The sequence below is a fragment of the Podarcis raffonei genome, chromosome 7 (assembly GCF_027172205.1).
Source record: "Podarcis raffonei isolate rPodRaf1 chromosome 7, rPodRaf1.pri, whole genome shotgun sequence".
Taxonomy (NCBI): Eukaryota; Metazoa; Chordata; class Lepidosauria; order Squamata; family Lacertidae; genus Podarcis; species Podarcis raffonei.
The window spans coordinates 21713772-21727060 of NC_070608.1; the positions used below are offsets into that span (position 1 = coordinate 21713772).

Here is a 13289-nt window from a genome sequence, read left to right on the forward strand (position 1 = left end):
TCAAGGTATTAACATTTTAGGCCAATAGCCAATAATCTACCCAATGCCTAATACAGTAACTACTAACCCTGATACAGTATTTGTAAGTCAGCTTTGATCCAAAGAACCCCACAACTTGGTGAGCACAACCAACACAGTTTGGGAGTTGTGCTTCTCCAACACCTGTCCCCATGTGGTAAACCAGTGTAATCCTGTACATTGGGTTGTATCCAAGGTAAGTGCTCCTCAGAGTATACCCACTGAAAACAATGGACATGACTAATTTCAATGGGTTGTATCCAATTTAGTTCTACTTGGAGCAGCCCCACTGAAATTAAAGGAGTCAAGTTAGTAATGTCCATTATTTTCAATGAGTCTACTCTAAGTAGAACTAATACAGTCGTACCTGGGTTGTCAAACAGCTTTGTACTCAGACGTTTTGGCTCCTGAATGCCGCAAACCCGAAAGTGAGTGTTCCGGTTTGCGAACGTTTTTTGGAAGCTGAACATCTGACGCGGCTTCTGATTGAGGGCAGGAAGCTCCTGCAGCCAATCAGAAGCTGTGTCTTGGTTTTCGAACCATTCTGGGTTCGAAAGGACTCCCGGAATGGATTAAGTTTGAGAACCAAGGTACCACTGTATTGGATATAACCTAATGGGTCTACTCCAAGTATCATTTTGTTGGATACAATCTGTTCTCTGTATAGAAGTAAGCCCCACTCAGTTCAATGGAACATGCTTCCAGGTAACCGTGTATAGGATTGTGTCTTGGGAGGAATTTCAAAAACAGTGATCCTATAGGATGGGAGGCTGGCTTTCAGAGAAAAACAATCTATTGAATATGCAGCTCATGGAACCCAGCTCATGTTTCAGGGAAGAAAACTATGGCAAAATATTTTGTTAATGCAGAGTGAAGGATAGAACAACTTTTGTCTTTGTAAGAACCAATGGTGGTTCACTGTAGTGAGCCTTGTGAGGTACGGCTCCCCTAAAACTTCAAAACATTTCAATAAACGGCAGAAGGGGGCATTAGATCGCCTGCTATCTTCCAGTTCTTGGGATACTTCATTTAGATGATGGAAGCTGGAATTACATGTTTATGATTCAATGAGGTTCCCCTACCCTGCCCCTCTCCTCCAGTTTATCCAGCAACAGGGGTGTCTGGCTTTCTTCTTTTAATCCAGCATCCACTTCACTATAGAAGGTGTTATTTTGACTGCCTCTTGTTTCATAAAGGACTCTGAAGTCGTAGTAATTTTGGCACTTTGTTATAATTTTTCTATGACACCCCCCAACACACACACACACTTCGTCACATACTACACCAACACCCAGCCTCATTTTCATATGGATACAAAGCATCAGGATAAAATGATGGTTCATTATAGTGGTACAGAGCTCTTATCTTCATCCAGCAAGAGTCATTTCCTTCCCAAGATTGAAATGCAAATGTGAAAATTAATGATAACTGCATTATCTGATAGCCGAGATAATACCGATTCACCGGCAGAGTAACACACAGCCGTCCTATGATTTCCTCTGCTTCTTCACAATATTCTTCTTACTGTCAGACTATATCTATGGTTAACTGTGTTTCATGGATTTTTGTTAATTTACATCAAATAGCATTTTCCAAGATCCCATATCTACCACATTTCCCCAATCAAAAAGGAAACAAAATCAGGACTGTAATCTCAAAGTCCTTCTCAGGATTGATTTTGTAAAAAGGAGATCCTGCATTTTCAGTGTCTGTTTCCTAACTAGCTATCCTAATGTACACCAAACACTCTACCTGGTTTTCCCCCTCCCTGAATTCATTTATAGCACCAAATAAAAGAGTAATTTATAAAGGGCGAGAGGGTGTTGCAGAAAACCTATTAAAATAAACATTTAAAACCCAATCCCCGCCCCAAATCATGTACATAGTGTACACAGAAGGATATCACCAGCACACATTTCACTAAAATGGCACACTTCATAATCCTCACATGACAAAACCAGCTATTATTTGTCAGCTTACATCAGAATATTAATACGGTCTACTCATGTTTCGTTCAATTCTTCACTAGGCTGGGCATTTCTTATGAATAAATGATTCCCAGAAAATCATAATTCTTCTGCATAGAACCTCAATCTTTAATTCAAGAAAAATGATTCAGATTGCACGTAATTCAAATCAGCAGGAAAGTTCATTCCAATCCACATTTACTCAGAAGTAAGCCCCACTGATTTCAGTGGGATTTATTTCCAAGAATGCACAAGATGGCAGTCTTAGTGGCTTCTTTTATTTTTTGACAGTTTTAAGGATATCTGGGGACAGATCCTTTCCAGAGTAAATTTCCTGTGGTCTTCTATATAGGAGCCCTCCAGCACGTCTGTTCACTCCAGCTCTCTGTTAGTTTTCTGTTCACTTCCCTTTATGGCTTGTAGACAGTAGATGTTGATGAAGCAAGGTTCCTGATCATGTTCATTTGTTATACTGCCAAGTGAGACAATGCTGACACGGGTGCACTCAACCTGAAACTGTGGAAACTGTTTGGCCTTTGGGCACTTTCTCGGTTAATACTGCCATTTTCTCTTCTGGAATTTGGCTGCTCTAACTTCCCTGGTGCAACAGAGCTCCTGAAGTCTCACAGACAGCAATATATGAAATGCCATTTTTCCCCATTCATAGATCATATAATTTACCCACTTGCCTTGAAAAGATTCAAAGTTTCTATACATTCCAACATCATTTTCATTTGGAGACAATGAGAACCAAAGGTTGAAGTTATACACATTTTTTTTGTACAGTTAATGTAACATAGAAAGTAGAATTTTTCAAGTGCATTTTCAAGTGCAGGTGCAGGTGGAGTAACCTAAAACAACAATGTCTCATTGCTAAGGAGATCTTTTTGGTTTAAAATGTTTTCCATGAAATATATTGTAATATATTTTAGTGCCAAATCTTGTTTTTACATAATGCTGCAGTGCTTTGTGTGAAATATAGGCATATTTTTGTATATCATTAACAACATTATAAATAACATCATCATAATCAGATATACTGTATCTTCATTTTTGTTTGCACTATATTTTCCACCTGCTGGTTTCAGAAAATTACTGCTGGAGTTCTGCTCCTCTTCATACACAGAACACAGTAATTTGCAAAGTCAAGCAAGGATGAAAATGTGATTGAAATATAAGAGGCCTTTTTAATGAAAATGTTGTTGTTGCATTATAAATTATTTCTACAAAGAGTTCGGGCTTCCTTCACCCTTTTGAAGAGAATATTCTCCATTTTTAGACATGGCTATTCTGAGGAAATTATTGTTTAAATATGGTCACCATTATACACCTATCAGTTATGCTAATAATTACAGAATGAATTTTGACATCTTTACATAAGGCAAAACTCAACTGCATTCAAGGGAAGAGACGCCTCAGTATCATTTGAAAAACAAATCTAATCCTTTACGCTTTTTTGTTCCACAAACCAAGTTTTGCATTATTTACAGCTAATGGCTGTCTGGGTCATTCTTATTCATGTCGTTGAAACTGCCACCTTTTTCCAGCTCTGTCATGTTGCATTTGCACTGTTTATACTGTTTGTAAGAGAAAATATTAGCTTAGATTTCTGCCTAAACACGAAGCTCTTACACTTTATTGATTGCAGTCCACAGGTTTCTCTCTTAACTCTGAAGTCAATGACCAGGGTGTGTTAAATGATTTATATCAAATGAAAACTGATAAGAAAAGTCCTTGAAAACATCATTGGCTGCCATATCCATTTGTTAAACTCAACGTGCTTCTAAATGTAAGCTCAGAGTTTGAAACTAGATAATAGCTCTTTAGTTTCCAGCCAAAAAAATAATTTAAGGAAGCACTGCTACTGTCTTTAAAAGAGCAATAAACAGGCTCTACAAGTTGGTGCTGCTTCTCATTAGAGTTTTGAAAGTTACAGGTACACTCCAAGGAAGATCTAGGAAATGATTGTACAGAAATTTGTGCTGAGCCAAAAGTTTGTTTAATGTGTGATCCCATACATGTCTACTTAGAAGTAAGCCCCACTGGCTTCAATGGTACTTACTTCCAGGTATTGTGTATACAGCTGAACCTCAGTGTGACAACAAGTGCTTATCATATCGTGAAGTGACAATGCTTTCTCTTTTTAAAAAACAAAGTTGAAAATGCTATTTTTTGTTGTTGCTTATGCATCTCCACCCCACCTAGAAAACTCCTGAAATGACTTTAGGTCGTGACATTTATCCCAGAATGCCTCTGAAGCAATGCTGCATCGCCACATAGTGTCATTCCAAGAACATTTTCAAGAAAACAATTGGCAGTCACCAGATAACATTTTTTTATGCCACTGTTCTAAGTGGCTGCTAACACCACGATCCTATGCATACTTACGCAGTAGGAAGCCCCACTGAGTTCAATTGTACTTACTCTCATGTAAGTATGCTCAGGATTGCAGGCGAGGGGGAAGGAAAATAGAGTAATGCCCCACCTGAAATCTTTTTTTAAAATATCCAGCTCCCTCCCTAAGAAATGCTAACAAAACATTCCACATACTGCTTGCTAGTCTAAAGTATATCCTTTAGACTAAATGGCGATGCATGTAGAAGCAAAGACACATACAGACAGAATCTGTGGTATGATAGTTTTGATAACATTGAGCAATTGATTTGAGAGGTACTTAGTGCTTATTTAGACTCCCCATAGCCAAGTCACATAGTTCATTGGGTGAAATATGTGGCTACCAGTGACCAGGGACAGAGTGGATGGTCAGATATGTTTCGATCTGCCTTCAGATAAGAGTTCAGTACTGTCACTGCTTTGGTCATCCTGGTGGATGATCTATGCAGACAAGGGCAAAGACAGAGTGACTACATTGGTTCTGCTTGATGTCTCGGCAACAATATATACCATCAACCATTGTATCCTTCTGGACAAATATGGAAATTTTGATGCTAGGGGCACCACTTGGAGTAGGAATGTCTTAAGAAATCAGATAGGGTTGCTCACCCCTACACCACTGCTGCGACTAGAATTAGGATGGGCAGCATAAGCCACCTCAAGTGGACTACTCATGATGATTCTGCACCCTGGTTTCCCTTGTTATTTGGCCCTCACTCACACATAGTCAATGCACACCCCTAGCAGATATAGCATGCTAACTCAAGCTTAAATCCCTGCTCAGTTTACTGATTACTGTATCCTCATGCACTCGGCTAATCACTGAGATATTCTATCATGCACAAATTACACGGCTCTTAAAGGAGCTACACAGGGTGCCAATGAGCTACCAGTCCAGGTTTATGAGATTGGTTTACCTTACTTAGGTTCCCAGATTTTTGCTGCATTTCATTTTCATAATTTTTATGTCTGATGGCTATACCTTTAAATTTTGTTGTACACCACCTTAAAATCTGGTGAGAAAGCTGGTTTAATATTCTGACTGATTAATATTCTACAGTCTTTTAAATGAGAGAAAAGGGAGTGCTTTGCTGTTTCGTTTTAATTATTTACTTATTTTTATCCTGTATTTTATTCTGTGAGCTGCCCTGAGATCTTATGATGAAGGGCGTTATATAAATATAATAAAAATAAATAAAATAAAAATGTTTAAATAAATAAACGTATTTTTCAGGCTGTCGGATAAGCTAAGGGTGGTAAACAACTTTGCATGCTCAGAAATGACATACCAATGATTATAAAAATGGCTCCGGGGGTTGTGTGTTTATACTCAAGAGTCATGTTTCACACATGACTTTTTCCAAAGTAGAATGTGTATGTTGGGTGCAAACCAGACACCATTTCAGTATAACACTTCTTCTAACATTTGGAAGAATTACTACACATAAGGCAGTATCCAATTAACAGGTCCCATCAGCGCAAGGTTACCACTTATGCAACTTGAGTCTCCATCCCTTTCACCCATGTGCATGCTCCATGCCCTCCTGAAAACCGTTCTGGGGAGTTGGGGGAACCCTTGGACCAGAATTAGGGAACATACAGGGAGAGGAGAGGGGGAGAAGTCCCATTGCACAAGTAAAAACCCTTGCACTGATGGGATGTTTACTTAATGCTACATTGGACAGATGTACATTGGACAGATGGCCTTTTGGTATTGACCCCGAAATCTCTACTTAGCAAAAATAAATAAATAAAATGCTAAGGAAAAGGAATCTTTTGCTATATGTTTTCAATTACGTAAAACTTTTGTTTTCCACTTTTCATGGAGACGAAAGTAAAACCCCTTTATCTTGCTACTCACCTATAAAAAAATCCAAGAAAGGTCTTTGCAAAAATAAAATGATATACAACATTCACTATGGTCAACTGGCAAGGTGGAGGGAGCATTGAGTCTTGCAGTGCTGGCTGTTCATTTATCTATACAGCAATATATTCCTACCTGGCCCATCCCAGTCTTCTGTTTCAAGCATAAGTGGTCCAGGTTTCTCCAACCGTGCATCCCCGTCAGAATCTGCTGCTTCTTGGCTGCCCTCTTCATCACCTATCAATTTGCAAAGGAAAATCACAGAATTAACATCCTCTGCTTCCTACTTCTCTCTCTTTCTCCATCTTAAAACACAAACACGAGACAATGAAATTAATCATTTTAACTGCATATTACACACACACACACACACACACACGAGTCTCTCTACTAGACAATAAAATTAGCAATCTTATTTTTAAAAATAACAATATTCTAGCACGTTTGCATCTAGGGAGTTATTAAAATGTCAATAAATCCTACAAAACTTTATAAGAATCAAATCCTTGAAGCTTGTTCACAGCTTCAAAAGTCTGTATCAGCCTTCCCCAACATAGAAACATTTAATTTGAGGGGATTTGTGGGGTAAAACCAATGATGAGCCTCATATTTTCTGATGTAGATGTGGATTTGGGGAAGATTTGGAGGGGGGAAGGGATTATGTGTTTTCTGAGAAAAAAAGGACAGCACAGATTTTCACCAAAAAAAAAAAAAAAAAAATCCATGAGATTCTTTAAAAGTTCCCACTTCATAGGTGGGAAATACACCTAGCTCAGAAGGCAGTCCTTAGGAGATGGGTTTGAACCTTAGCACATTTTAGAAAATAAATGCTGAGTAAACTTTGTGGCCTATTAGCTGGGATTGTGATTTATCGACAGCATAACAGAATATAGCATTGTTTGCACATTGGCAGTAATTTCCCCCCTCCATATAATTGGAAGTGTCACATTTGGGGGGGGGGGGATCAGGATGCTACTTTGCTATCCAAAAGACACAAAGTTGGAAGTCCTGACAAAATCACATGCATTTAGGACTGAAGTTCTAGTGTCATACAGGCATTCTTCACACTACAGTAATCCATGCACATCCCCTCAATATAAGTCTCTCATAAAAAATTCTTATGCAATAGTAGCTATTGAGCTTTCTTGACTATCACAGCAGCTGTTCGTCCCCCTATAATGTATTTTGCAATCGGCTAAATCTACAAAGTATTTTTTTTAACAATGAACAGTTCAGAACTGACAGGTCTAGTTTCTTGTTCACAACTGCTTATCACAGTACAGATATCATATATGTTTTCCAGGTGCTTTCTATAGTTAGGATACCTTCACAGAAGCCGCTCATGAAAGATAAGGTCATAAAAGAGATGAAAAATGTGTGAGCTTCATACACTCATGGTTTTATCATCAGACAAGATAGCTTTCGGTAAAGGACTTCTAGTTACAAACAGAAAGCTGCCTACAAGAAGAGAGGGAAATGTGAAAAGTTTGGAATGGAGTTCAAGTTTACTCTTCCAGGAAGCATAAATGTAAAACTAAATTACTAGTATCACCAAACAGAAAATTACAGTGGAAACTCTGTTTCAAAGTGACACTACAGAGCATCATAAATAAATACATCAAATTTTGGAGTGCCATGAGAGAGCTCTCCTTTCGTTGCTGCTATTTACATGCCCATACTATGTGTACACACTGCAGGGAACCACAACGGGCCTTAATAATATAAGAACAAAAAGAGTCCTGCTGGATCAGTCCAAAGGTCCATCTCATCTAGCATTCTGTTTCTAACAAGAAACAGTCAGGTGCGTTTGGGAAGCCCACAAAAGGAGCAGGGCATGAAGGCAACAGCTTTCTCCTTTTGCTTATTTCCAGCAGCTGGTCTTCAGAGGTCTACACTGATCCTTGGCAGTCTGAACATGGCAAAAAGGAAAAAAATGAAAGACAACAATAATTTTCACAAAGTAAAGGAAATATCATGCAAGCGCCTAGTAGCTGCTAAATTTACTGCCCTAAGTCAGTAAAAATACAAATACTCAGTGCTGATTTAAAAACAATTATCAGTGAAGGCTCAAGTTATAGCCTCCAACCTAATTTTAAACAGTACAACCAAGCTAACAGAAGCCAGTTTTCATTTGGCTGGATTCATGCTAAATTTGTCACAGTTTTCAGCCTGATTTCAATAGGTGCAAATAACTTAATCCACCTCATCCCACCATCAGCAATGGTGTAACATTATCTCAGCAAAAAAGACAATGTACTATATATTCCAGCAGATTTCAGTGAGAATTAAAAAACAGCTCCTTCTATTCCGACCTATTCAGCCATAGTAAAGCATAAGATAGAGGCTACCTCTGCAGTGAGATATGGCACATCAACATCAGTATGTAAATTTCAAAGAGCTCATATCTTATATTGTATGGGTCTGTACCATGGAACAATATAACACTGGCTTCGTGTCTGGAGAACTTCTCAAGTCTGTAGGTGTTCAAACACACAACTTCAGTCCCAAATGCAAAAGGGGTGCTCTTTAGACAAATAGTCAAGTGAAGCAAGAGCACAAGAAGAGGACATTATCAGAACCCCCGCAAGTATTTCACATCATGACTTCAGAGTCAAATTAATTTTGCAGTGAATCATGACACACCAAAAGCAGATACATTCTTGGGAGCATAGTATTTTTCACTTCAATGGGTTATTGTTTGCAATCTGCCCAAAGTTCTGGCAATGGACTTTAGGAATGATTGATTTTAATCATTTTCTAGTCTGACACTTTTGCATTTATTTGCCCATAAAACTGTCCTATATCCACGTGAATTTGCTAATTTTTAAAGTTTCTCATGAATGAGTATTTAAATATATACTTTCAAGCATATTTTCTTTAAAAAATATGTGTTTTAAACAAATGTTGATAGAATTTTTGAACAGGACATTCAGGAGATAGAAAAGTCAGTGGAAATCTAACTACACAGTCATTTAGGAGAATCAGATTCTGTCAGTTCACACTGGAATCCACAAATATCAAATTGCTCAGGCATGCCTAAGTAATTTACAGTTCTGATAGTATAAACAATGTTGCCACAACCTTCTCCATGTACAAGTCTATCGAATGGGTTTGGAAATACAGAACTGCTGGAAGTGCTCCTCTCACAAGACAGTGTTGGAATCAAATTGGGAAAAAATGGGGGAAAGGGGAGGTTTCTCTAAGTCCCTCTATCAGAAATTGAAACTTGAAAACACAATTGGAAAACTGTAGCTGCCTCATCATTTCTTCAAATGATCCACCACCTGGTGGGAAAAAGTACATTGAGATTTAAGCAGATTTAAGTGAGAGATTATGACATGTAAATAATTCCTATCTCACTCTTGGAGGTTAAAAAATTTCAGGGGTGTTCCTATGTTAGGTTTTTAGGAAGCATTACATCCACTGATTTAAGAGCTATGGGATTCACTATGATTTAAGAAGGAAAGTCCTCAAAGAAAAACATCCAGTTAGCCAACAATATATCCATGTGCGTACCGTATTTTTTGCTCTGTAAGACGCACCAGACCACAAGACGCACCTAGTTTTTGGAGGAGGAAAACAAGAACAAAAATATTCTGAATCTCAGAAGCCATAACAGCAAGAGGGATTGCTGCGCAGTGAAAGCAGCAATCCCTCTTGCTGTTCTGGCTTCTGGGATAGCTGCGCAGCCTGCATTTGCTCCATAAGACGCACACACATTTCTCCTTACTTTTTAGGAGGGGAAAAGTGAGTCTTATAGAGCAAAAAATACGGTAATTATTGTAGTATTGAGCTGCATTTCAGTAAAACAGGGGTTCTGTTATTTTTTAATTTAATTGATTTTTTTTAAAAAAAATCTATTTTATGTCAGTTCTTTTCTTAGCCATACCCAGCTTTGTCTGACAGAAATGGGACAAAAGGAGTAGGGGACGACGACTGTAGAATTGCAGGTTCTCTGCTGCACTCATTTAGCACCATTTATACCCCATATTTTCCTGCTCTTTTCTCCTGACTGCCGCCTATCACTTAGTAATTGGTGCTTATTACTTACAAAGTGACATTTTTTAAAGTGCTGGTGACAAGCAGTATGTTGCTTTTATACTTGAAGCACATAGCTTTATAGCTGCCAAATACACACAGAGAGAGAAGGGAGGCGGAGGAACAAGAACAGTCACATTCCATGGAATAGACAGCAGCCAGTATTATGCTGCCCAATGGGATTATGTGAAAACCGTACGTCAGAACTTGAGAAGAGTGTATCCAAACATGAAATCATCTTTAATATTGATCCTGAAGTATTTCACAGTTTCCTGAATGTACCCAGTTTCACTTTTGGGGATTTCCACCACAACCCTAAGATTAGATCTTGCTTATTAAATAGAAGTCCATTGAATCAAAAAGCTCTGCATGTGCCTAGTTGCACAAGGAACAGAATCATGTACACAACTAGATTAGCCCTTCCAAAAGCTGAAGAGGGAAGCCATTTTTAGGGTTAAACTACAGTGTACATTTGGGGAATTAGGAGCTGCAGCTGGAAAAACCTCAAAAGAAAGCAGCAGTTTCTCTTGGTTCTCTCACCTGTATGCTTACATAGCTTCTCTGAATCATATTATTTGGTATATTTACCACTACTCAGTACTCCTTCAACAGCTATGCTGCCCCAGTAATTAAATTTTATTGGATTAGGTGCTGTTTTGAAAGTGTAACTCACCCTGAGGGGATGAGGTGAGGAATAAATCAAAATAAATTAACTGCCATTAATAAATATGTCTGGTCAAAAGTTGCTTACATTTTTATTCTAACTTGTGTGGTAATCCTGTCATAAAGAGCATTTATCCAAAACCACAGATTTGATGCAACAATATTTTCCCTGATAAAGTCAGTTCTGTATTAACACTACGATGAACAAATTCTTTGGGTCAGGGCTGTCCATTATTATTAAACAATATTCTAGGATTCTCCACCAGCAAGCCATTGAGAACAAAAGCATAAGGAAGAATACTTGCCTCTTGGATGAAATTGGAAACAGACTACCTGGTACAAAAGTGGCTGCTAGATGAGAGCAAATCAGTCAGTTACTCTGTTCCTGTTGTGTTAGTTTATAGTCCTTATCTAATTAATAGATCACCTCAAATGTATTTCTCTGCTTTTCCTTTGGAACACACCAACAAGGCCAAGAATGGGGTCTTGTCAACTGGGCAACCATGGACCGCCATACACACTGTCCAGGCTTGTGCCCCAGAGAGTTCAGTTTGGTGCTACTAATGAAGCAAAACAAACATGGGAGGCAGCACTTATGAGTTACCGGTATCTGCAGCCACAGCAGGCACTGTGATTCTCCAGCAGTTTTGACTTCACCCCTGCAGGCACACTCCAGTGACTCTCAAGACAGACAGATGCCAACAACCTCAAATTCAGCATTTCTGATGTCTTATTTAGGGGGATCATTACCACACACTGTAAAAGCTCTTTTTACATCTAGCTCTATAGTTTGAGGCTATTGAACTCTCATGAAGACCCAGAAGGGCATCTGGAAAAGAATCTAGATCTTGTAACACTCAGCACTTGATCCAAGATTAGGGAACTACTACCAGAATCACCCTCTATCTGACGTAGAGAAGTAATTCCAATCTGAGTTCAAATGTGGAGATCAACCAAGTCTGTTCTAAACTAGACTCTGTATGTTTGTAATTCTATTTAATTCACTTACATTTACTTCTGGCCAAGGAAAACCAGAAGCAAATTCTGATGAATTCCAAAAGCTGATTTAAAACAGATTGCATTTTCTGGCTACACTCCTGATAAATTGTTTGAATGTCTATAGCAGCTCCCAGTTTTGAAGAGGCAAGTTACTTTTTTAAACTAAACAGAGGCTTGCCTCTTTGGGCATATGAGCAGTAGAGAAAACTGCAAAGGAAACCATGTTTTCCAGCTGCACATGCAGTACATTTACTTATGTACACATAATTTTTTGGATCAAATAAACTTTCATGGTACAGACAAAATATATCAAGTAATAGATTTTGCAATACAAATCCTCATTGTTAATATATGCACAAACCATCGGGAATTTGATGCTGATGATTCTTTGAAAATCTTTTAAAAGTACTGTTTATTACATACATTAGCCTTTTCCTCCTTTTCCCCTTCCATTGGGGAACACATGTCATCATGTATTATACACTATCTCTGCTTACCAAAAAGAATTAGTGTGCCCTTCATTTCCTTGAAAAACATACATAAAGGCTCCAGGAAGAATTAAAAATAAATAATAAAATTAAGGAAGTGCAAGCTCGAAGAAACATGAAGTATTGTCAGAAAAAGATAATGTCAATCCTGGGGGAGTTGTGGGGCCTTGTGCCAAGCAAAGCTGGGGGCTGTTCAATCACCTCTATCAGTGCTCTATCAGTGTCTACACTCCAGCCAAATCCAGAGAAAACAAGGAGTCAAAGATGCAGGTCAATAAGCTTATAGACGATTTGCAGAAACAGCTCCTCCAGCAAGGTAAAAAACAAAGTCATATTGGCTTTTCGGTTTTGGGTGGGTTTTTTTTTTATTATTCCTTCACTTTGAACTCTTTGGTCTAAGCACACCCTGGAAATGTCACTGTTATATGCAAGAAATTTAAAGAGCTGATCTTCTTAATCCCGTTAAGAAAAAAGAACAAAGTTGTCTGTAAAGACCTCCCTATTGAACTCAAGAGTGATTACTGTATGGTATAGCTGCCTTATGCTGATCCTGCTCCCAATTGCTCGAGCATTAGAAGAGCAGAAAATATGTCATTAAAGACATTGCTCGGGAGAGGGAAAATCACTATTGATTGAAAATATTTCATTAAAAAAAATAACTAGACCTTCCTGCTTATTTTAAAGCACAGACACACATAGCAAGAAAGAAAAACAAGCAAATATATTAAGTATCAAAGCTAGACACAAAAGCTGCAGAAAATATTTACACATGCTCACATAAAATCATTCAACAGAAGGAAGGAGGGATACCAGGAAATCATTTTCTAGGCTGCCAAGGATTTGGTGAGTGTTAGAGAC

General features: G+C 38.3%; 1 protein-coding gene across 5 annotated transcripts in view; it reads right to left on the minus strand.

Annotated features, from left to right (window-relative positions):
• Positions 1-13289, minus strand: part of ZFPM2 (zinc finger protein, FOG family member 2) — a 325302-nt gene that overhangs the window by 244664 nt on the left and 67349 nt on the right. For all 5 annotated transcript variants that reach the window (XM_053395456.1, XM_053395455.1, XM_053395458.1 and 2 more), the window contains one exon: positions 6379-6480. In XM_053395456.1, coding sequence (XP_053251431.1) covers positions 6379-6480 — 102 coding nt within the window. The remainder of the gene's footprint in view (positions 1-6378; positions 6481-13289) is intronic.